We start from the raw sequence: 25,663 nt of genomic DNA on the forward strand, positions 1-25,663 counted from the left end.
GCATCCATGGTGTAGCCTGCCCCTTTTGACGTCACGGCCCGCCCTTTGTGTCCCCGCCCCCCACCAGCCGGTAAAGCATATAAAAAAGGTGGCAACCCTATTTGCATGTCTTCTTAATAGCGAGTTTTACTCCTTTTTCCTGATCACGCCTACTTCTAATGATGTCACTACCAGTTTACAATGACAGCACTTCCTGTTTCTTGATGGTCAGCGGATCGGGTTTCAGATAAGGTACTTGCGGGTTGCGTTTAACAAATTGGTTCCGCGCATCCGTCCATTTAGTTTTTTTTTTTTTTTGTATGACTTCACTTCAGTGTGTAATGGCCTTTAAAGGAGAATGAAAGGCTAAAAAACTAAGTAAGCTTTATCAGAAAGGCCTATATAAATACAACAGTAAACCATCAAAGTAATTGCTGCTGTGAGTCTTTCTATTGTGTACTCATGGGCTTCTGTATCAGACTCAATACAAAATTCCTCCGCACACCACTTGCTTGATTTTCAAGGGTGCATACACTTTCTGGCTGCTTCAGAAACCAAATAGTATCCAGTGACTTTGTATGGAAGGAGCTCGCCTATGGCCAATGCCTTTTCAATCCATTTATTGCAGCAGAACAAACAGCACAAGTTTTCGGGAGATACCCCGAACCTGAGGAAGGGGGTATTCCCTAAAAGCTTGTGCTGTTTTTTCTGCTGCAATAAATGTATTGAAAAGGCTTTCGATATACCGTATATACTCACGTATAAGCCGAGTTTTTCAGCATCCAAAATGTGCTGAAAAAAGTCTACCTCTGCTTATACTCGGGTCAGCGGGCAGTAGCTGAGATTGCAGTCAAGCTAATATGGCAGTTGCTATCCTAAACAAACAGAGAGACATTCTGCAGAATAAATCTAGTGTTATAGCTTGCACTATTGTGGCTAGTTTACTGGCAAGAAACTGCTTCAGTAGCTTTCCTTCTCCTTTAATGGATACTGGGCGGTTTGTTATACATGGGCCAATAAAAGCTGCCAACTCAGCCTCTCAGAATGGAGAGACGTGTGTGTGTCCCACCACACAAAGACCACATTGGTACATTCCTCTTCCAAGGGTCTGCATGGCCCAGAGTTTGAGTTAATTGTTGGCCCAGGGGCCAGATGATTAGACCACCAAACTGGGTAAAGATCTTAACTTGTATTACCAGCCAGGGCTAAGTAGAGGTCTGTACAATGCATATAAGGTTATTGATATAAGGTTTTAAAGGAACAGTAACACAAAGAAATGAAAGTGTTCTAAAGTAATGAAATATCATGTACTGTTACCCTGCACTGGTAAACTGATGTGTTTGCTTCAGAAACACTACTATAGTTCATATAAACAATCAGTTGTGTAGCAATGGCGGAAATTGAAAAAAAGTCTATATGGCACAGGTTAAATAGTGGATAACAGATAACACCACTATGTTCTACAGAGCTTATCTGCTGTGTAATCTGAGCCTTTTCTCCTTTGAATGGCTGCCCCCATTGCAGCATTAAAGCAGCTTATTTATATAAACAATAGAAGTGTTTCTGAAGCAGTTTTACCAGTGCAGGACAACACCGCATTATATTTGTATTACTTTAAACACTTTCATTTTTGATGTTAGTGTTCCTTTAAGTGGCAGAAGTAAATGTGCATTGTCCGGACGATGACTTATAACTTTGATATCTTAACAAACAATACAAGTCAAGTTACAAACATTGGTCTCCAGGAAATTGTACAAGATTAGTAACCAACTCTGTATTGTATTTTTTCCTGGATTGACAGGAAGAAAAATTCTTTGTTACAAAATAATAATTATTCCTGACTTTTCTGAGAATAACAAGCTATATATATATATTTATATATATATATATATATATATATATATATATATATATATTCATATATATATATATTCATATATATATATATATTCATATATATATATATATATATATATAGATATATATTCATATATATATATATAGAGATATATATATATATATATAGATATATATATATTCTTTATATAAAATATTGGTTAACAGTAAGGGGCAGATAAATTACATAGATTTCTGAAAGTGATTACCATTCAGGCAACAGTGGGAAGTTCTATTGTTGACCTTTGGAGAGGAGCATGGCCTAAAGGTGGCCATACTTGGGCTGATGTGGCTTTCCCTACCAGAAAAACGGGCAGATTTAAAGATCCTGCCAAATTGAGGATCCCACGTCGGTTCATTGATGTGGTCCTTGCTCCGACCACCTGCATTCCCTAGGGCCCATTGTTGGATCAGACCGATATCGCCCACTCAAGATGGGCATATGGGGCAAGACCTCTCATTTGGTAACTTTCCAAAAGAGAAGATCTGCCCATGTATGGCCACCTTAAAGGGATACTGACATGGGATTTTCAAAATATATCAGTTAATAGTGCTGCTCCAGAAGACTTCTGCACTTAAATCTGTTTCTCAGAAGAGCAAACAGATTTTATTATATTTAATTTTGAAATCTGACCTCTGGCTAGACATATTGTCAGTTTCCCAGCTGCCCCCATTCATGTGACTCGTGCTCTGATAAACTTCGGTCACTCTTTTTACTGCTGAACTGCAAGATGGAGTGATATCACCCCTCCCCCAGCAGCCCAGTATCAGAACAATGGTAAGGTAACCAGATAACAGCTGCTTGGTAGATCTAAGAACAGCACTCAATAGTAAAATCCAGGTCTCACTGCGACACATTTAGTTACATTGAGTATGAGAAACAACAGCCTGCTAGAAAGCAGTTCCATCCTAAAGTGCTGGCTCGTTCTGAAAGCACATGACCAGACAAAATGACCTGAGATGGCGCCTACACACCAATATTACTACTAAAAAAAATACACTTGCTGGTTCAGGAATGAAATTTTATATTGTAGAGTGAATTATTTGCAGTGTAATTTAGAAATATAAACCACATCATAAAAATTATGACAGAATCCCTTTAAGGAACAGGCTAAAGGCAGGCAAACCTGAAAACCAATTAGGCTATAAAAACAATTTACTTTAGCTGTAAGGGAAACCTAACCAAGAAAACCCCCAGTCATTGGCCCTCAAAATGCAATTTGCTTGAAGCCCACAGGCAGAAATCCATACCATATCTTCCGACAGATCCTATTTGGTTTGTGTCAGCCTCCATGCTGAGAGATATAGAGTAGCAAGCGCTTCTAATTTCTTCAGCACTGTGCTTACCATCCCATACAGTCATCTGCTAGTTTGATATATCTCCTTCAACTTTCTTGTGATTCACCTTGGCTGTTGTGCGTGCGAATGATGGAAGCAGAGAAGCCGTCTGTTTATTGGATGCTTGATGTCACCGATAAGGTCATGTGCGAAATAGGAACTGTCTGCTATCTGAGCAGCATTCATAATTTTAACATGTTCTGCAATATTTATTCCAGAGGTGCTACGTGGGCTCAGTCACTTGCCTTGAGAGCCTATCATTCTCACTGCAGAAAGTGCCTAATAAATCTGTCCGGTCATTAATTGCTGCAAGCACGCTTTCTCTGTCAGGTCTCCTTTTAGTGCAATCCATTATGATATGGATTTTAGCTTTGCACTGGGTTATAATGTCACGTCAGAGGTTGTAATCTGTTTTAAAGGGGGCGAATCGCTGGCACAGTTGCTCAGTACATTCATATGTGTCATTAAAGGGATGGGTTAACTTTTAGTATGTTATAGAATGGCTGATTCTAAGCATCTTTTCAATTTGCCTTCATTATTTATTTTTTATAGCTTTTTTTTGTTATTTGGAACACAAACAGGAAAAACCGCGGCTCTATCCAGACAGTAAAACTCAAAAATGCTGGTGAAAGACCGAAGCTCATCCGATATATGACCTGGGTGCGTGGCCCCAGGTCCGTCGTTTACGGGCTCGGCATTCTCGGCAAAATGAGTCAAACAGTGTAAGCATTATTCACACTCACCGATGAAGATTGGTGGCCCGGGTGCAGTGCCACAAACCTGTAGCTTTGGGGTGAAATGCGGGAAAATTGTGGAATGAGCACGCACTCCTTTGACACACCGGGTTGGATAAAATCTCGTTCTTTATTCCATAGTTTAAAAGCAACTGTCCTAACACGTTTCGTATATAGAGATACGTAATCATATTATTATTATTATGGTTATTATTCTGGTTGTGTGTCCCTTAGCCAGAGGAAGACTAGAAACTACACATTACATCTGCAGTATTGATGTATTTAGGATTTAGATATGGCTCAGGTTTTTGTGAGGAGGGATTTGATTTTAGAGATAGTGGGGCACTTTTAGTTGGTTAGGACACCACAACACTCCCTGGAAAGAGCATTCATTGACTACGAGGCACACAGGGCACCTCTCGGCTCTACATATTTTGCCACCTGAAAAAACAAAACTACTGTGTTTCACATGAACTTAAATCAAAATGCCTGAAACCTAATTTTTGAGAAGGAGCCTTCTCTCTGCTGACCTAAATGTCCCACCCCAAGAAGAGCTACATATGCCACCAGGCAGCCTTATACACCATTCAGTTCTCAATACAGAAGCAGACTATCCTGAAGCAGGCTGTTCCTATTCATATTCCAGTCTCTTATTCAAATCAATGCATGGTTGCTAGGGTAAGTTGGTTCCTAGCAACCAGATTGCTGAAATTGCAAACTGGAGAGCTGATGAATAAAAAACGAAATAACTCAAAACCCACAAATAATAAATGCAAATTGTCTCAGAATATCACTCTTTACATCATACTAAAAGGTAATTTAAAGGTGAATAACTCCTTGTGGTTTCCATTAAAGGAACTTTTTTTTTTAATTTTTATTCCATAATTGTTTTCAATAAGCCTTTTGGCAAGTTTTTTTAGCAAGTGCATTATATATATATATATATATATATATATATATATATATATATATATATATATATATATATATATATATATATATATTCGGTAGGGTGGCACACCGCTTCCTGATTCTCTACCTGGGTGCCCGGTAAGGGATTTTATGTAGACCAAAAAATGACCAGCAACACCAGGATTTCAGTGAAAAAGAAATGTATTCATGTGTGCATATTTAGCCAACGTGACGTTTCGGTCCTCTCAGGGACCTTTCTCAAGGCAACTATGCCTCCCATTACAACAAGTTTATATAGCCAATAGTGAACAAACAATTAAGGAAGTGACATCACCCTATTAAAGTGATCAGTGCAGTTTTAAGAGCATTAAAAGCTTATGATCTGATATACAAAAATTCCCACATATCATTAATAAGGGTGATTAAGATACAGTTATAATATTATATAAAATGTTAGAATATATAAAAAGCTCTAAATAACAGTTATTTGTTGTGAGTCCTGTGTATATAAAGTGCAGAGTGCAAAGTGCAAAAAGATTTTAAAATATTATAAATATTATAAACATCTGTATCTAGTCTGTCATGGCTCGAGACCCCTCAGTGAATTATGTTCATATTAATTTGATTTAGTTTACTTTACTTTTATATTTTTATATTTTTATATTTTTATATTTCACTATATGTCTCCAATCCAACTGATCCATAATATATGATTATATGAACATGTCCACGGAGTATATAAGCCATACTGATCAATTACTATAGTCTATCTACTTATCCTGTGGCTACAAAACAATTTAACTGCAATGCCGTATTTAGGCCCTTGGAGCCACGCAGTCCAGTTCATATGTCCAGAATGCCTCCCTCTGGAGCAACATACGGTCTGTGTTCCCTCCTCTTGGGGTATCCTGGATACAGTCGATAGGCATACATTTAAAAGAAGAGGCAGGATGTTTAGCTTGTAGCCAGTGTTGGGCTACTGGGTTGTTTAGATATATCCTGTTTGACATTTTTCTTTGGTTTAGGTTCCAATGCTGCCCGGATTGTTGAACGATGCATACTAATCCTTTCACGTAATTGTCTATTAGTCTTCCCGCAGTATATAAGACCGCAGGGGCATTTAATTATATAAATCACATTTCGGGATGTGCAGGTAAGTCTGTGCTTTATATCATATGGCTTCCCAGTGTGTGGGTGGAAAAATGTTTTCCCCAGAATCAGTGTATTACACATTACGCAGTTACCACATTGAAATGAGCCCATTTTTTGTACACCCCTCTGATTGTTATCATATTTATTTACCGGATCTGCGGATGACAGTAGCTCCTTAAGGTTCTTGTTTCTCCTATGGCCAAACCGAATCCTTTTGAGTTTACCGCAGTCAATTCTCTGTCCGTTTTCACTATAGGCCAAAGCTGTAAAACAGAGTTTTTTCATTATTGGGGTACGGGCATCATAAGTTGTGGTATAATATAGCACATTGTCTTTATTTTCCTTCCTTTTCTGATACATTTCACCCTTTAAGACCTCCCTTCTGTCAAGGGTCATAGCCCATAGCTTGGCCTCATTTACCACTGCCTCGGGGTAACCCCTCTCCAGGAACTGTGCGGCCATTACGTTCAAAGCGGATAGTTTTTCTTGTTCCTTACTGGTAATACGTATGACCCGTAACATTTGTGACCTTGGGAGAGAATGTAAAAGATGTTTTGGGTGACTGCTTTTATAGTGGAGCAATGTATTTCTGTCTGTGGGCTTCTGATAGACCTTAGTCTGCAAGCAATTCAATTCCCGATCCTTATAAATCATCACATCTAGGAATTGAATGGACTCCACATCATAGTGTAAAGTAAACCGTATAGTTGTGGGTAACTTATTGAGATCCTCCACAAAACTATGCAGGTCTTCCTCCGGCCCAAACCACAGAAAGAACAGATCGTCTATATAACGTCTGTAATAGCCCCCATATTTGCGAAAAAGACCATGGTTCAGTATATGTTGTATCTCATATTGATTCATGAAGGCATTAGCATAAGAGGGGGCTACATTTGAACCCATGGCGGTCCCCAAAAGTTGGAGGTAAAACTGGGTCTCAAACTTAAAGTAGTTATTCCTGAGTATGAACCCCAATAATTCCAAGACGAATTCCACGAATTCCACCTCCAGTGGAATTCGTCTTGGAATTATTGGGGTTCATACTCAGGAATAACTACTTTAAGTTTGAGACCCAGTTTTACCTCCAACTTTTGGGGACCGCCATGGGTTCAAATGTAGCCCCCTCTTATGCTAATGCCTTCATGAATCAATATGAGATACAACATATACTGAACCATGGTCTTTTTCGCAAATATGGGGGCTATTACAGACGTTATATAGACGATCTGTTCTTTCTGTGGTTTGGGCCGGAGGAAGACCTGCATAGTTTTGTGGAGGATCTCAATAAGTTACCCACAACTATACGGTTTACTTTACACTATGATGTGGAGTCCATTCAATTCCTAGATGTGATGATTTATAAGGATCGGGAATTGAATTGCTTGCAGACTAAGGTCTATCAGAAGCCCACAGACAGAAATACATTGCTCCACTATAAAAGCAGTCACCCAAAACATCTTTTACATTCTCTCCCAAGGTCACAAATGTTACGGGTCATACGTATTACCAGTAAGGAACAAGAAAAACTATCCGCTTTGAACGTAATGGCCGCACAGTTCCTGGAGAGGGGTTACCCCGAGGCAGTGGTAAATGAGGCCAAGCTATGGGCTATGACCCTTGACAGAAGGGAGGTCTTAAAGGGTGAAATGTATCAGAAAAGGAAGGAAAATAAAGACAATGTGCTATATTATACCACAACTTATGATGCCCGTACCCCAATAATGAAAACTCTGTTTTACAGCTTTGGCCTATAGTGAAAACGGACAGAGAATTGACTGCGGTAAACTCAAAAAGGATTCGGTTTGGCCATAGGAGAAACAAGAACCTTAAGGAGCTACTGTCATCCGCAGATCCGGTAAATAAATATGATAACAATCAGAGGGGTGTACAAAAAATGGGCTCATTTCAATGTGGTAACTGCGTAATGTGTAATACACTGATTCTGGGGAAAACATTTTTCCACCCACACACTGGGAAGCCATATGATATAAAGCACAGACTTACCTGCACATCCCGAAATGTGATTTATATAATTAAATGCCCCTGCGGTCTTATATACTGCGGGAAGACTAATAGACAATTACGTGAAAGGATTAGTATGCATCGTTCAACAATCCGGGCAGCATTGGAACCTAAACCAAAGAAAAATGTCAAACAGGATATATCTAAACAACCAGTAGCCCAACACTGGCTACAAGCTAAACATCCTGCCTCTTCTTTTAAATGTATGCCTATCGACTGTATCCAGGATACCCCAAGAGGAGGGAACACAGACCGTATGTTGCTCCAGAGGGAGGCATTCTGGACATATGAACTGGACTGCGTGGCTCCAAGGGGCCTAAATACGGCATTGCAGTTAAATTGTTTTGTAGCCACAGGATAAGTAGATAGACTATAGTAATTGATCAGTATGGCTTATATACTCCGTGGACATGTTCATATAATCATATATTATGGATCAGTTGGATTGGAGACATATAGTGAAATATAAAAATATAAAAATATAAAAATATAAAAGTAAAGTAAACTAAATCAAATTAATATGAACATAATTCACTGAGGGGTCTCGAGCCATGACAGACTAGATACAGATGTTTATAATATTTATAATATTTTAAAATCTTTTTGCACTTTGCACTCTGCACTTTATATACACAGGACTCACAACAAATAACTGTTATTTAGAGCTTTTTATATATTCTAACATTTTATATAATATTATAACTGTATCTTAATCACCCTTATTAATGATATGTGGGAATTTTTGTATATCAGATCATAAGCTTTTAATGCTCTTAAAACTGCACTGATCAATTTAATAGGGTGATGTCACTTCCTTAATTGTTTGTTCACTATTGGCTATATAAACTTGTTGTAATGGGAGGCATAGTTGCCTTGAGAAAGGTCCCTGAGAGGACCGAAACGTCACGTTGGCTAAATATGCACACATGAATACATTTCTTTTTCACTGAAATCCTGGTGTTGCTGGTCATTTTTTGGTCTATATATATATATATATATATATATATATATATATATATATATATATATATAAATAAAATTAAATGTTCAGACTGCCATGCTAATTATCTCATTGCGATCACTAGAGAATGTCAGCTTGAGAGAAAGAATGGGGTAATGCATTAAAGGAACAGTAACACCAAAGAATAGAAGTACCCTAAATTAATGAAAATATAATGTTCTATTGCCCTGCACTAGTAAAACTGGTGTGTTTGCTTCAGAAACATTACTATAGTTTATATAAACAAGCTGCTGTGTAGCAATGGGGGCAGCAATTTAAAGCTGAAAAAGGAGGAAAGCACAAGATATAGAGCCGATAACATAAGCTCTGTAGTATACAATGGGATTCTTCTTATCTGTTATCTACTGTGTATCCTGTGCTTGAATGGCTGCCCCCATGACTACACAGCAGCTTGTTTATATAAACTATAATTGTGTTTCTAAAGCAAACATACCAGTTTTATAAGTGCAGGGCACCAATATATTGTATTGTCTTTCATTAAAAACACATTTATTTTTTGGAGTTACTGTTCTTATAAGAAGACACAGTTTAAAAGCTTGCATTGTATGTCCCCTTCTAATGTTCCAGTTACATGGATCTGTGTTGAGGGGTCTTGCACATGACACACAAGCATATAATATGAAGCATAGTTTCCCTGTTTGCTCACCAAACACATTGTCCAAATAATGAATTGCCTGCCAATGTGATTTGCTGGAACGCCTCAGACATTCACTGAGCATACTTTTGCTTGCGTATCCAATCATCTGCAGGCTTTGACCAGAGTATGCTGATAAATGAAAAATCATATGGGATGATCCACTCAAAGAAATAACCTAGAAAGAGAGCGTAATGCATTCTCAATCATACATAAAAATGCAGTGTAAGAGTGGTGAGCAATGTGATGGAACAGCAAACAGATTGCCTATGCCCATATAATGGCAGTTTGCCAGCAGTCTATATATGGAGTTGGCAGTTAACTTTTATTTTCAAAACTTAAAACTGTTACATATTAAATGATCTTACACTTCACCACCCCATAAGCGGGCCATACTTTTAAAGTAACCGTTCAGTGTAAAAATAAACTCTGGATTAATAGACAGGCTGTGAAAAATAGAAAATGTTTCTAATATAGTTAGTTAGCCAAAAATGTAATGTATAAAGGCTGGAGTGACTGGATGTGAACAGAACATAACTTGCTGCTTTTCAGCTCTCTAACTCTGAGTCAGCAACTTTAAGGGGGGGCACATGGGACATAACTGTTCAATGAGTTTGCAATTGATCCTTAGACTGCAGCTCAGATTCAAAAGCAACGGTTATGACCCATGTGCCCCACCTCTAGTAACTGATTGGTTACTGCCTGGTGACCAATCAGTGGAAGCCAAGAGAGCTGCAAAGCAGGAAGTAGTGTTCCGGCTATAATGTTAGACATCCAGTCTTTATACATTACACTTTTGGCTAACTAACTATATTGAAAACATTCTTTTATTTTGCACAGGCTATTTACCCAGTTTTATTTTATTTTTATACTGAACAATTTTATACTGAACAAATCTGCTCATATGTCAAGGTTGCCAAACGAGTGGATCTTTTACCAATATGCCCACCACCAAGGCATATCAGTCTGATCCAATCGTGTGGATTACAATACAGTACAAGCTGGCTATAGGACAAGCGTTGCGTCAATGTGCTAATGCGTTCCTCATAGTGCTGTATGGGCCGGCCCAATACCCGCGGGTTTATCCATGGGTCAGGTGGGTTTCGGGCCGACCTTGCACTCCTCTTCATGGGCGGGTGCGGGTTGAGCTCTTCTCCTGCTCTCCCCACCCGCCACCTTCAAATGCCTGCTTCCGGCTTTATAGCGGTGCGCCTGCTTGCCCCGCCCCTTTTGTGACGTCATCGGCGGGGCAGGTCGGCGCGGGTCTATAAAAGGAAGTCGAATGCGTGCAGTCTGAGGGAGGGCGGGTTAGGGTCGGGTGCGGGTTGGGAATAACCCGACCCGCACATCACTAGTTTCTCACTTGTCCTATGCCTGTTCATCAACATATGCCTGATTTTTAGCAAGATAAAATTTATCTATCTGTAAATGTAAATATTTTCCTACGTCTGTACGAATATCATAAACTAATGTGGGGCATGGCCAAAGTTTGGGTCACTAAATAAAAAAGTTGGACAATCACTGAACTATGGCATAATTTGTAGCTTTCATGTATCTGCACCCTTGTTATGTGCCAAGGGGGCCCTGACCAAATCATGAACCTCAGAGGATCGCTCTTATGACTGAATGGATACTGGGTGCAACAATAAAGAAAGTGGGTATTAAAATGTGTATAATTTACTGATCTAAACTAAATATTTGCGTTACTTACTCATATTTTCAGGGTTTTTTTTTTTTTTTAGCTTTTATAAGGTCAGTGTATCTGTTATAGAAAAAAAACTGTGTTTGATAAAGATTTCTCTCTTTTTCAGATTGGGAGGAGGAACAAGTCAGCAGTCCAAATATACTTCGGCTTATATATCAAGGACGGTTTCTTCACGGCAATGTGACTTTAGGAGGTACAATATTTCATCATGACTTATATCTTTCAAAGTTGCCCTTGCGTCAAAAATGTGGTTGTAAAATGAAATCCAGCCCTAATAATAAACAGCTATGCATTTTAGGGATATGATGTATGCCTGTCCCATAAAATAATTATTGCGCCAAAGTTAGTGGGTGAGCTGGCGGGCAAAGCTCTGGCCTTTACTAGTTATGCCCTAGCACATCGCTATTATTTGATCACCTAGCGACTGCTGCTTTATGTTTGCAAAGACTGGTGGGTTTATTTTTAAGGGCTGGACTCCACGAACATTTTTTTTTTTTTTTGGATCGGCGCCCGGTGAAAAACGCAGACGACAAGTCAGACGGAGACGCACGTGTCAAGATAAAATTGGACTGAATGAAAAGTCGCAGGTTAAAACTACTCGGTCTGATGGAGACGCTGCTTTCTGTGTTCACATCCGACAGTCGTGTCGCGTTCTTTTCACCGCCGACTTTTCGTTCAGTCCAGCCCCGAAGGGGAACTATTGTGAATAATGTAATATAAGCTTCAGCATACTGAAATAAGAAACTTTCCAAATACACTCCATTAACAATTCTGCAACGTTTCTGAAATAATCAAGTTTATCTTCACTATTCCTCTCTCAGCATCTGTTTCTCTTCATTCTGTCTTCATGCAGGAGTTGGGTGTCAGATATTCATTGGCAGTTAGATCCAATATATCTTATAGGGGGGCTCCTTTTGCCTAGAAGATGTACTAGAGGCATCATGTCTCTCTACATGCAGGATTTGTGCAAAAGGCAGTTATCTTGTTAGAATTTGTTTGCACCAGAATCAGTTATTTTAGTATTGATTATTTCAGAAACAATGCAGAATATTTAACTAATTATATTTAGAAAGTTTTTGATGAAGCTTATATTACCCTTTAATGTAGATATTTAAGTGTTGATACCAATTTTTATCCAAGCAACTAAAAAAAATGTCAAGTGCCTATGGGACATCACTGAGGCTTTTTAATAAGGAAGTTATGTTTTAAATTAAACAGTACCAGTGGAGAATGGTTTCTTTTTACGCTTCCTCCTCTTTTCTGTTCTCAGTGATTACAACACCGTCTTCCTCCTTCCTTATATTCCCCAGTGTAATCATTTATACTCAGCTCCTCTTTTATTATCCCTTAGAGCATAAACAGGACCAAGGAGGGGGGATCTCATTACATAGAACTTATTCACGAGAGAATTGAGAAACTTGTTTACTTGCTTCTGACTTAAATCAGTCTAGATGACTGGGCGATTATATGGCAAGTTATCTCCATAGTTAATAAGAATGCAGGCCAAATGCAGACCATTTTACCATTTTCACATTTTAAATGACATGTAGAATACAGTGGATTTACTTCTATAAACAGGAGTCAAATGGCATTCATAGCCATGGTCCTCCTGCGCTGTCACATGCCGCTTCATTACCCGGTGGGAAATCCCCTCCTCTGCCATGGGCGATGAACCCCCACGACAATACACGGCCCTTCACATTAGTTGCAATTGCTGCATGTACAACACTCTACATGTGGTGATTTTGGGCGGTTACTGAGTTTCATTGCTGTTTTTTTTTTTTTATTGCCAGGTGCTTTATCATCCACTTCTGTGGAGATTTCCCACCGAGAGATGAAACGCTTCATGGTACAGGGGCAGAACTAGGGATAGACAGAAAGGAACCTGCCTAGGGTGCAACAATAGGGGGATGCTCTGCAGGTACCTGTTCGGCCTACCCCTAGTTCATAGTCGCTTCCCTCTGCTGCTCGACCCTCCCCTCTTCCACTCCCCCTCCCCACTCTGTGCCTCCCCTCTGACGCTTCCCCTTCCCACTCAAGCCCTTTGCTGATACCCACCCCACTCTGTCCCTTTCCTTTTGCCGCTTGCCCTCCCCACTTCGGCCCTCTTCCGCTTTCCCTCCCCACTCTGTCCCTCCCCTCTGGCTCTTCCACTCCTCACTCTGGCCCTCCCCTCTTCTGCTTCCCCTCTCCACTCCAGCCAATGTCCACTTCCCCTCCTCACTCCGGCCCTCCCCTCTGCCACTGCCCCTCCTCACTGCTGCTCTCTTCCCCTTCCCACTCAGGCCCTCTGCTGCTTCCTCACCCCACTCTGTCCTTCCCCTCTGGCGCTTCCCCTCCCCACTCTGTCCCTTCCTATCTGCCACTTCCCCTTCCCACTCTGTCCCTTCCTATCTGTAGCGCGCACACGGGGTTGGGGAGTGAGGTTGCCTAGGGTGCCCGGTCGGCTTGGCCCTGCCTGAAGCTGGGGCAGGGATGACACAGGCCTAAAGCACCAAAGCCCAGTTGGACCATACGGGTCAGTTTTCGGTACAAATAACTTGTTCTTCTTTTCTATGGTGTGCATGTTGATCTTCCTGTTCAAAGATCTGTTGGACCTCATGATCTTCTCCATTGAACAGCTCTTTTACTGCCTCTGCAGGAGGGCCACCTAAGGCAAAGTTGTAATGTTGCCTCATCACATACACGAACCATTTCCCGGGTTTGATATTTTTGTTGTCATCTTCAGCTCTTGGGAAATAACTTTACAACCTCATAGCAACACATTACCCAAACACAGTGCTCACACAGTAGAGCACGGCTTAAAGGAACAGTAACACCAAAAACTGAAGTTTTTCAAAGTAATTAATGTACTGTTGCCCTGCACAGGTAAAACTTGTGTGTGTGTGTATATATATATATATAAACAAGCTGATGTGTAGCCTGTGCAAATTTATTGTAGTCTACACGACATGTTTCGGGCACTTGAAAAAGGGCAGATGTGCCCGAAACATGTCGTGTGGACTACAATCAAATTGCACATTAGCAGTTAACCTGCGACTTTGTCCTTCTGTTCTATACTTTGAACTTACACTGTTGACCACTATGTGGTCTGTTCATTTTCTCCTGCTTGAATGGCTGCCCCCATGGTTACACAGCAGCTTCTTTATGTAAACTATAGTAACGTTTCTGAAGCAAACACAGTATTATATTGTAATTCCATTGATAGACTTTCATTTTTTGGTGTTACTGTTCCTCACACTGAGCCTCAGCGATCTGTTTGCCAGCCTTTCCCTTTAATGGCAGCCTGCACAAACAAATTTGCCTAAATCTCTTTTCAGGACACAATCACGCTGTGTACATAGAGGCAGAGGTGCAGTTTCAGGTAGTTATTTTTGTTTCTCTGCCAGCGATGAACCACTCAGTGTTACAGTAGCCATGGCCCAAGTTTCATGTCAGAGGCACATTGACGTTAAGTGACTAAATATACATGGGAGTTGGCTTAGGTCTTGCTATACTATATGTAAGGTCTTAATTTGCAAATATATGTAGTAATAATTATAGTTGCAATAATCGTTTTGTAATGTTCTGTTGTGATGATAAATTGTTCCTGAGGCACTGTTACACAATGCTTGGAAGCTCCTTTTTTGTTTATTATTATTATTATTGTTGTTGTTTATTATTGTTTTAAAGTAATACAAATATAATGCAGTGTTGTCCTGCACTGGTAAAACTGGTGTGTTTGCTTCAGAAACACTACTATAGTTCATATAAACAAGCTGCTGTGTAGCAATGGCGGAAATTGAAAAAAATCTATATGGCACAGGTTAAATAGCGGATAACAGATAACACCATTATGTTCTACAGAGCTTATCTTCTATCTGTTATCCACTATTTAACAGCAGCTTGTTTATATAAATAATAGTTTTTCTGAAGCAAACACACCAGTTTTACCAGTGCAGGGCCACACTACGTTATATTGTCATTACTTTAAAACACCTTATTTTTTTGGTGTTATTGTTCGTTTTAGGGATGCACCAAATCCACTATTTTGGATTCGGCCGAACCCCCGAATCCTTTGCGAAAGATTCGGCCGAATACTGAATCCTAATTTGCATATGCAAATTAGGGATGGGAAGGCGAAAACATTTTTTACTTCCTTGCGCATCCCTTTTTAATTTTACAGTGAAAAATAATTGTGAAAAACAGCAGCTTTTTCTCAGGCAGTTTCCTAACTATTAGCAATTTTATTTAAAGGGTCAGTAGTCCAAATGACAAATAAACAGACCATGTATGTCCAAACACACTGATGAGCTGCAAGCAAAACCGCCTTTCTGGTTATTTCTAGCTGTCATCGAGAGAAAGTCATGTTTGGGGTTTTTAGTTGGGGAGGGGGGTGCTTGCACAATTCTGCTGCAAAACACGATGGTTCAAATAAAAAGGTTGAATTTATTCATATCTATTTGGCAAAAACTCGATTTCCCCGAGGAATGGCTATTGTAAAGGCAGTACAACGGTGCCATCTTGTGGATTTTCCTTTAATTATAGGAGACAGACATAATACACAGATCATATTTATTATTTTTAGTGTGAAATTGATGCACAAATGCTGCTACCTTGTTACCGTCCATTATAAAGAACTCTACATCACATACCTTATTATTTTGTAATATATGCATTACAAAAGCGTTCGTTTTTGTTTGTTTTTTTTTTGTATTTTTTAATCTCTCAAAATTATTTCAGGCTTTGCCAACGGGTCTACTGTGTTTCAAATTTGTAAAATAAACCTTTTTTAAAATATTTTTATTATTAAAAAATGTTACTTTGTTAATATGGGTACGGGATCCGTTAACCCGGAAACCCATTATCCAGAAAGCTCCAAATTACGGAAAGGCCATCTCCCATAGACTCCATTTTTATCCAAATAATCCAAAATTGTAAAAATGATTTCCCTTTTCTCGGTAATAATAAAACAGTATCTTGTACTTGATCCAAACAAAGATATAATTAATCCTTATTGGAGGCAAAACCAGCCTATTGGGTTTATTTAATGTTTACATGATTTTCTAGTAGAGTTAAAGTGGCCATACACAGGCAGATTAAAGATGCTGATATTGGTCCTTTAGACTGATTCAGAAGCTTTTTGCCCGTTTTGGGGGCTCCCAATAGGTCCTCCCGATCTATATCAGCCCCAAAAATCGTCCAGATATCGATCAGGCAAGTTTGATTTTTTTCTGTGAGGCAGGACTGCATGCGGTCCTGCCACCCATTCACAGCATTGTAATCCAATTGTTCGGCCCCTGGGCCAAACGTTCAGATTCACCCGATATTGCCTAGCCATTAGTGGGCATATCGGGTTAAGATCCGCTCCTTTGGTGATCTCGCCAAACTAGCGGAACTAATAGTGTATGGCTTTAAGGTATGAAGATCCAAATTACGGAAAGATCCGTTCTCTGTAAAACCCGAGCATTCTGGGTAATAGGTCACATACCTGTACAATGAAACAGAGTCCTCAATGGCAACATTTTCTCAATTTGTGATGACAACAAGGTGGCAGTTGATCGGACAAAAACTGCCAACTTTTCTCTTTAGGAGCGTCGAGGCTCTCTTTTGAGATGTAGTTCTAACTTCCATTGGGTTTTTATAGCCATGGATTGATTTTCCACCTATATGAATGTTTCCTTTGTTTACCGGTTCCTTTATTTTGTTTACTGTTTTCTTGATATTTGTCTGAACTTCGTTGGAGATTCTGATGAGATTTTGTGGGTCAGATTTTGTCTTGACTCTTGTCATGCAACAGCACACAACAGAAATGAGTATTGTGATGGATCTGATGCCCACAGCTGTAGTGTAAGTTAGATCAGGGGCAGATTTATTGAATTGAAAATTCAAATTTGATGACCAAAACTGTCAAATTCGACTTGGGAATTGTTAAAATTCGATTAGAGTTTAAGAAAATTGAATTTTCGAGATTTATCATTTTATGGCCTTTAAGAACTCAAATTCGACTATTCGCCACCTAAAACCTGCCAAATTGCCTCATGAATTTGAAATTTGGCCTTTGACAAATGTGCCAGAAGTCAGACGGGGTGTTTGTTCGTACATCTACATCCAACAGTCTGTATTTCAATGAGAAGAAAAAGTCTGTCGTACACCATCAGACTTGTATCTCTTCAGATGAGACCACATCACGCAGGCTTCCCTTCTGACAGGTGTACCGTGTTCCATGTAATTTACACTTTAGCTTATATTTCATCACATGCAACTACATTGGACTTGTAGGATGCAAAATCTCCTGTGGAGTCATTTCCACGGGCTAAAACTGCAAATCTCTGGCGGGAAAACCTGCACAGCTCTGCAAATTTCCGAAGGTTCCTCCAGATGAGATGTCGGTCTGCATATGTTTCCTCTACCAACGATTTACAGTTTAGCAACTTGTAAGGAAACAAGGGACGTTTTGTCAAGATTTATTGCCTTCGACAAAAACATCCCGCGTGACATTGCCTCAATATTAAACATTATCAAGTTGTTGACGGGAGACACTAAAGATGACCATTCTTCCTTAATTTTGAATTGAATTTATTTTATATGAATCCCAGTAACATCAGTATGATGCTCCTAAGCCAGTGAGACTTTAAAGTTTGTATATTAAGGTGGCCATAGACGTTACAATGATGATCTTTCCAGGAGACATTGTTCATTTCAATACAGACATGTAGAGCTGATTCGTCAGATATAAAAGTAGAAACAATAGAATTCCACCTGTATCTGACGATTCAGCACTAACAATGGCCGATGTTCGGGTGCCTTCAACATCAAAAATTTTCGACCAGCTTGATCAACGAGCCGACTGATGTCCAAGTCTTCTGCTGATATCGGTCTGCTCGTCTCCCACCATACACGCACCAAATATCGTACTATCCACTTTTGTGAATTTGTCTTTTAAACAGACAGTTTTCAGATTCTGTCTTTCAAACGACATTTTTACGACACTTTTTTCTGAATTTGTCTTTAGCTCTTACTCTTTAGCTCTTAGTCAGCCATTGAATTTCAGAGTTACACTGAGCTTTACTCCATTTTTAAAATGTCGGGAGAAAATGTCGTTTAAAATGTCGTTTGAAAGACAAATTCATAAAAGTATCTGTAAACTGTCTTTCTTGAAAGGTTGAGTCGGAATTTAGGCGGATTTCTGTTTGTGAATATGGAAAAGGTATTTTTCTCCAAAAATTAACTCTCTCCACTTTTGTGAATTCCCCCCTATGTTGTACTTACCGTATGTTTAAATGGTGCCAACTCTGATTTCTCTTCTCACTTTGTCTCTTCATTTCTGCAGCCTTAAAACTTCCCCTTGGCAAGACAACGGTGATGCACTTGGTCGCTAGAGAGACATTGCCAGAGCCAAACTCTCAAGGTTTGTACAAGTCCAGAACCTGCACTGCTCACTTTCCCTTTATCTCCATGCATTGTGAGTCCTGCTACATTTCAGCACTAATGTTTCCTCGTGAGGCATTAAAGGAACAGTAACACCAACAAATGAAAGTGTTTTAAAGTAATGAAAATGTCATGTTGCTGCATTAAAGGAACAGTAACATCAATAAAAGAAATTGTTTTTAAAATAATACAAATATAATGCAATGTGGCCCTGCACTGGTAAAACTGCTGTGTTTGCTTCAGAAACACTACTATAGTTCATATAAACAAGCTGCTGTGTAGCAATGGTGGAAATTGAAAAAAGGCTATATGGCACAGGTTAATGGGGTTGTTCATTTTTAAACAACTAGTTGTTTTCATATAGATCGCCAGAAATAAAGACTTTTTCCAATTACTTTCTATTTTCCATAAGTCACCGTTTTTCTAATATTGAAGTGTAAAGTGTAATTTTTCACCTTCTAAAGCAGCTCTGGGAGGGCGGGTCGTCGACCCTGTAAACTGTTCTAAATGGATACATTTAGTTGATACATTTCTTTCTCCCTGCTGAGCAGAATCTCTGGGTTTCATACAGACAGCTGTTAGAATTGATACAATAGTTGCTAATATTCCAGAGACGCTGCTGAGAAATGTATCAACTAAATGTTGCAAAAGTGTAACAGTTCAGAGTCTGCAGCTGAATTACTGAACTGCCAGACTCAAACACCAGAGACAGGAACATTCAACTTTAAACTTAGATTTTGGAAAAACAGTAAAAAAAAGTAATTGAAGAAAGTTTTTATTTCTGGGGATCAATCTTAAAGCAACTGAACAGAAAAAAGTGTTTGGAAGGTGAACAACCCTTTTAAAGGAGAAATCAACCTGTGGGGAAAAAAAAACCTGTACCCCCCACCCCATGTAGCCCTCCCTCTTCCCCCAGGCTAACTCCCCCCCCCCCCGGGGAGATGACCCATACTCCATACTTGCCCCTCTGGGCAGATTCTTCCAACATAGTTGCACGCATCCATCTTCTGGCTCCTCGGTAAGCTGACTGAGAGATCGGCAATTTCCATGTAATTCCGCGCATGTGTAGGTGTCGCAAACGGCATGCGCATGAATACAGACCTCCGAGTCAGTTTACAAAGGAGCTGGAAGATGGACATGAGGAACTTCTGGAATAATCTGTGCCGAGGGGTAAGTATGGAGTACGGGGCATTTCCCGGGGGGGGGGGTAGTTTGCCTGGGGGGTGGGGGTACGGGGTTTTTTCCCCACCGGTTGATAACAGATAACACCATTATGTTCTACAGAGCTTATCTGCTGTGTAACCTGAGCCTTTTCTCCTTTGAATGGCTGCCCCCATTGCTACACAGCAGCTTATTTATATAAACAATAGTAGTGTTTCTGAAGCAAACACTCCAGTTTTACCAGTGCAGGGCAACACTGCATTCTATTTGTATTACTTTAAAAACAATTTCATTTGTTGAAGTTACTGTTCCTTTAATGCAGCAATCATATACTTCTTGTTGATCTACAACTCCCAGCAGTTACAATGGCCCAAAGTCTTTCTGCAGCTTGTCTTGATGTGGGTTTCCAAGAGTGAAATGCAGTGACAGTGCCTTGTGTACCTCTTCCTGTAGGGGGAAAACCGTAAAACTGATATTTTATTGGTCTTCCCTCTTCCATTCCTAGAGGGGTATTTATGTTAGTGCAAATAGACGGAGGACATCTAATAACATATTCCCGTGTGCTCATCGTACAATTTGTAACACTGTCAGTCAGATACACTGGCATCAATAACACAAAGTCCTCTGTGTAAGAAGGAGACGTTAGCCAATTGTAACTGTATCACAGGCACCAAATAAAAGGAGAGGGGCTGCTTCAGGGAAAGGAAAGATCACTCAGCACTGAGCACCTAAGGGAAACCTAGGAAACGTAATACTGCATAATGGAATGCAAATCATTATATAAACTCTGCCTTCCTTTGGGCTGTGGGTTTTCCATTCCTTCATGTAAGAACATCTATTCCAACCCATGCGAGAGCCAAGTATATAATCCTGAACTTTGACAGATGGATTAATTCAGACGGCAGCAAATGTGTTGATTTGTTTAAAATCCATTTTGTGCACCACAACACAGAGTACATTCATAGGCTGTACAGAGACTATCAGAACTAAAACGAAATATACAGGAAGGCCGGTATTTTTTTCCAAAAAAGGAGGCAACCCTACCTGTAAGACAAATCTGATTTGCTCAATGAACTTATGAAACTTGGTATAATAGAGCACGTTGTACGATGATGGGGGACATGACTGTCGCAACAGCCATAATAAACTGTCCCCGTCCTTGTTTGTGTACGTTCTTAGTAGCGATATTGTGTGCGTAGTTTATCTCAGACATGCCACAGACAGAGACTTAAGCCTTCATTCCGACCTCCAAAATCAGGGAACAGTATCCGTGTCCCCAGAAAGCTGATTGCGAGTGAACTCCGTGTCTCTTTATTTATCTGCAGGTCAGAGAAACCGCGAGAAGACCGGGGAGAGCAATTGCTGTGTAATCCTGTAAATCCCGATGTGTCTGCAAAGTGTGATGTAATATAGTCTTTGTCTTTCATGCTGCTGGAATAAAGGAGACCATTGCTTCCCAGATCCTTAGAACAACAATAACACCAACCCGTCCTTCTCTCCATGGACCTTAGACATGACCAGAACTCTTTTTCTCAAGAGATCCAGAACACTTTTTATTTCCTCGCAGAGTAACTTTGTAATATGTTGTAGTATTTTTCATTTCTGAATGCGTTCAGTCTCCTTGGCGAGTGGGGAAAGTCAATAGGTTCACTAATAACGATATCGTTCTTGCTGCATCAGGAAAAAAAAAGTCTTCAGTGGATTTAGGCTCAGGTCGCACTATTAAACGGAGAAATAATTGTAGCTATACACAATCTGACAATACAGAGTTCTACACTGGATACCGTAGCGAGCACAGACTGAAAAGCAAAGTATTAGTAACATGACTCCTACCCCTACACACAGAGTAGGTGGAGACGGCTGTTCCTAAGTTTATTTCTAAAGGGGAAGAAAAAAAACAAAATGTGCCTGTAAACTGAAAGCGCTCTGCAGAGGACTTAGTAGGAGTAGTTGACGGTTTGCTGCACTCTTATGCGACAGTTGCATGCAGGTCCATACCAAGCAAGCGAGCGAGGAGAGTGCCTTTCCTAGCCTTAATGTGGGAGGGGTCAGTTTTCCTGTATTGCATACACCTTTATTATTCATGAACTAATCAACTTTGTGTTTTAATATCCAGCGTTGATGTTTTTCCAGTACTAAATACTCATGCGCCACCTAGCAACCGGCTCCACGCTGACTTCATTTGAGCAGTAAGTGAATTAACGGCAGATCCTCGGCCGTAGCACCAGTTCCGTTTCCTCCTGTAATCCGCATTCATACCAGTGCTTGCAACAACGTTAACTCTCCCAGCAGACGGAAGATGCCATTTTTCTCATTTCACAGAAAAATGCTAAGAGAAATTTGCACAGCATTAAAAAAAGCATGAAGCGACTTTCATTAAAAAGGAGAAAAAAAATATAAAAAAAAAAAATATAAACGATTTTATATTTTTTTTTTTGCTGGGAAGGAAAGTCTTCCTGGTTGAAATGACAAATATGTGTAGATTATATTTAATTAAAAAAAAAACAAAGTATAAGATGCATTATTATAGAATCTAACTATAGATTGGCGTAGAATATTAGGGCGATATACCTATCAATTGCTTTTGTCTTTTGAAAACAAATACAGGTTGAAATGTCATTCTGTATACTCAAAGGTGTCCCTTGAAAATATTCTGTGTCATTTTATTATTTTTTTTTTTTTTTCTTCAGACGGTCAGTATTGTTTAAACGTATTGCGGTTATTTGATTCGCTATTCTGAATGCTGCATATGCATTAGGTCATAAACCAATGATCATACTGATCTGACTTAAAGGAATTGTTCAGTGTAAAAATAAAAACTAGGTAAATAGATAGGCTGTGCAAAATAAAAAATATTTCTTATATAGTTAGTTATCCAAAAATGTAATGTATAAAGGCTGGAGTGACTTGATGTCTAACATAATAGCCAGAACACTACTTCCTGCTTTGTAGCTCTCTTGGTTTCCACTGATTGGTTACCAGGAAGCAACCAATCAGAGACTTGAGGGTGGGGCACATGGGCCATAACTGTTGCTTTTGAATCTGCCATACATGCTAAATGATCAATTGCAAACTCACAGAACAGTTATGTCCCATGTGGCCCCCCTTAAAGTTGCTGACTAACTCCGAGTTAGAGAGCTCTAAAGCAGGAAGTAGTATTCTGTTCTGTTATGTTAGACATCCAGTCACTCCAGCCTTTATACATTACATTTTTGGATAACTAACTATATTAGAAATATTTTATTCTGCACAGCCTATTACCCAGTTTTTATTTTTACACTGAACTGTTCCTTTAAAATTTGTATAGGGCAGTTTTAAAGAGATCTCTGTTGTAAATAGCACTAAACATTTTCTTCCTGCAACCTGTACTGATATAGAAACTTCTGTAATTAAATAAAAGAATATCGTAGTGCAATTTCTTTTTTTCTTTTTTTTTGTTAGTCTGCTGGTAACGCCTGGGACTTGTAACCCTATAGCAATGTTTTGATAAAACTGGAAAAAAAAATCATTTGAGACTGCAAATCAATGCAATGTACTTGGTTTCTTCAAATTAATCCTGCTGATTACTTTTATAATCCAATTGACAGTGGATTGTTATGAGATTTTCCTGTATAACTATATAATAAAGTCAATTGTCACAATGTGAGTGCGGTCTGTCTCTAGCATTTGGTTAAAATCTAAAAAGCTTCTTAACCTTAAGGGTCAGGGCACACAGGCAGATTCGGGGAGATTAATCGCCCGGCGACAATTCTGCTCTTCTTTGGGGTGACTAATCTCCCCAAACTGCCTTCCCGTCAACTAAAATGTAAATCACCAGTGGGATGGCACTCGTATTGATTTGTTTTCCAAAGTCACCCGAAGTTTCTTTGTCGGGCGATTTCGAAAAACGAATCTATCCAAGTGCCATCCCGCCGGTAATTCTGGGAGAGTAGTCGCCCCGAAGAAAAAGGAGATTTGTTGCCGGGCGACTAATCTCATTAAACTAAACTACCGTATATACTCGAGTATAAGCCATCCCGAGTATAAGCCAAGGTACCTAATTTTGCCTCCAAAAACTGGGAAAGCTTATTGACTCGAGTATAAGCCTAGGGTGAGAAATGCAGCAGCTTCTGGCAAGTTTTAATCAAAAAATTGAGGGTTTCTGCTCCCATTAGAGGTGCCGGCGTCCCGTTTTTGGACGCCGGCGACCATTCTTGGAGACATTCTTTTGCTCCCATTCTTAGACGCCGGCGACCGTTTATGCGCTTGACCCGAGTATAAGCCGAAGTAGAGTTTTTCAGCATATTTTGAGGGCTGAAAAACTCGGCCTATACTCGAGTATATACGGTACTGGAGATACAAAGTAGCACGTGTGAAGTGCTAACTTCTGCTCTCCCAGCAACCCAGTTCAGATGGCTGATTACTCCCAAAATTCCATCCTGACCAAACGTATTACCTTTAAAATATAACTTTTTTTAAAGTGTTTAAAATCCAAAAAGCACCATTAGTGAATACACATGCCCACTGCGTAAATAACTGTCACGCAGTGTTGGACAGTATCCATAAAACCACACAATTAAAATTTTCTTAGGTGGACTTAGTTAAACCATTTGTGCTAACCATAAATCGGTAAATTGCACTTGGCGGATTTCTAGCCAGCAATTAGAAGCCCCCTCCCTTCCAATCTTCCCATACGACACAATTCTGCCTATCTACGTAGGGCGCGGTTCGGAGCTTGTCTCACCACCCTCCACCCATGCTGCCCTATGTGTTTCGCCGTTACCGGCTTCTTCAGGGGCATAAGTGTAAATATTTATTGTGTGGTTTTATGGATACTGTCCAACACTGCGTGGCAGTTATTCACCCAGTGGTTATGTGTATTCACTACGTTTTGGATTTTAAACACTTTAATTAAAGTTATATTTTAAAGGTAACACCTTTGACCAGGGTGGAATTTTGGGCGTAATCGGCCATCTGAACTGGGACAGCAGAAGTTAGCACTCAGTGATTCATGCGTGCTGCTTTGTATCTCAAGTTGTTTTGTTTAGTTGGATACTTAGTGTTAGTTAGATTGGTTAGTTACTAAACACTGTTGCAACCCAGCGCTTATCACATCAATTTGTTACGGGCGACTAATCTCCCTGAATCTGCCTGTGTGCCCTGACCCTAAAAATGTTCTCTAACAGAAAGGCTCTGCACTCCACTAAACTGAACCCTTTCTGTGCTGGCATTTTCTTTTGCGAGTATATATGAATCATGGTACAGATTAAAGAGAATCTGCAGCACGGACACTACAAACAAAGTTGCCGTGTATCTGTGGGGGCAGCCATTCTATATAAAACCAGAGCTAAATTATTAAAATGTATTTATATATCGCCAACATATTGCGTAGCACTGTAAATGGCACAGGTTCCATAGCAGAGAACCTGAGTAGAATGTCATTGTTTTTTACAGAGCTTATCTGTTATGTGCTGTGTAACCTGAGCCTTTTTTCCAGTTTGAATGGCTGCCCCTATGGCTGCACATCAGCTTGTTTTTATAAACTATAGTTGTGTTTCTGAAGCAAACACAGAACTTTTAGGCTAATGCCAGTGTAGAGGCCTCTGCCTGTAGAGAAATGCAGGCTGATAATCTGCTCCTGTGCTGCTTGATGTCCCTTCACATGTTGGTGCTGAATTGAAAGGGTTTTGTAGCAGGTAGTGGGGGGGCCAAGTCGAGCC

The 25,663-nt window shown here is 39.8% G+C and overlaps 1 protein-coding gene across 1 annotated transcript in view; it reads left to right on the forward strand.

Annotated features, from left to right (window-relative positions):
- ubl3.S (ubiquitin like 3 S homeolog) overlaps window positions 1–22,347 on the forward strand; it is a 75,557-nt gene extending 53,210 nt beyond the window's left edge. The window contains 3 exon segments of the mRNA NM_001092437.1: window positions 11,500–11,586; window positions 18,706–18,783; window positions 21,290–22,347. Of these exon segments, the coding sequence (NP_001085906.1) occupies window positions 11,500–11,586; window positions 18,706–18,783; window positions 21,290–21,342 (218 nt within the window). The 3' untranslated portion in view covers window positions 21,343–22,347.
- The last annotated feature ends 3,316 nt before the right edge of the window (window positions 22,348–25,663 follow it).

The sequence above is a fragment of the Xenopus laevis genome, chromosome 2S, assembly GCF_017654675.1.
Source record: "Xenopus laevis strain J_2021 chromosome 2S, Xenopus_laevis_v10.1, whole genome shotgun sequence".
NCBI classification, from domain to species: domain Eukaryota; kingdom Metazoa; phylum Chordata; class Amphibia; order Anura; family Pipidae; genus Xenopus; species Xenopus laevis.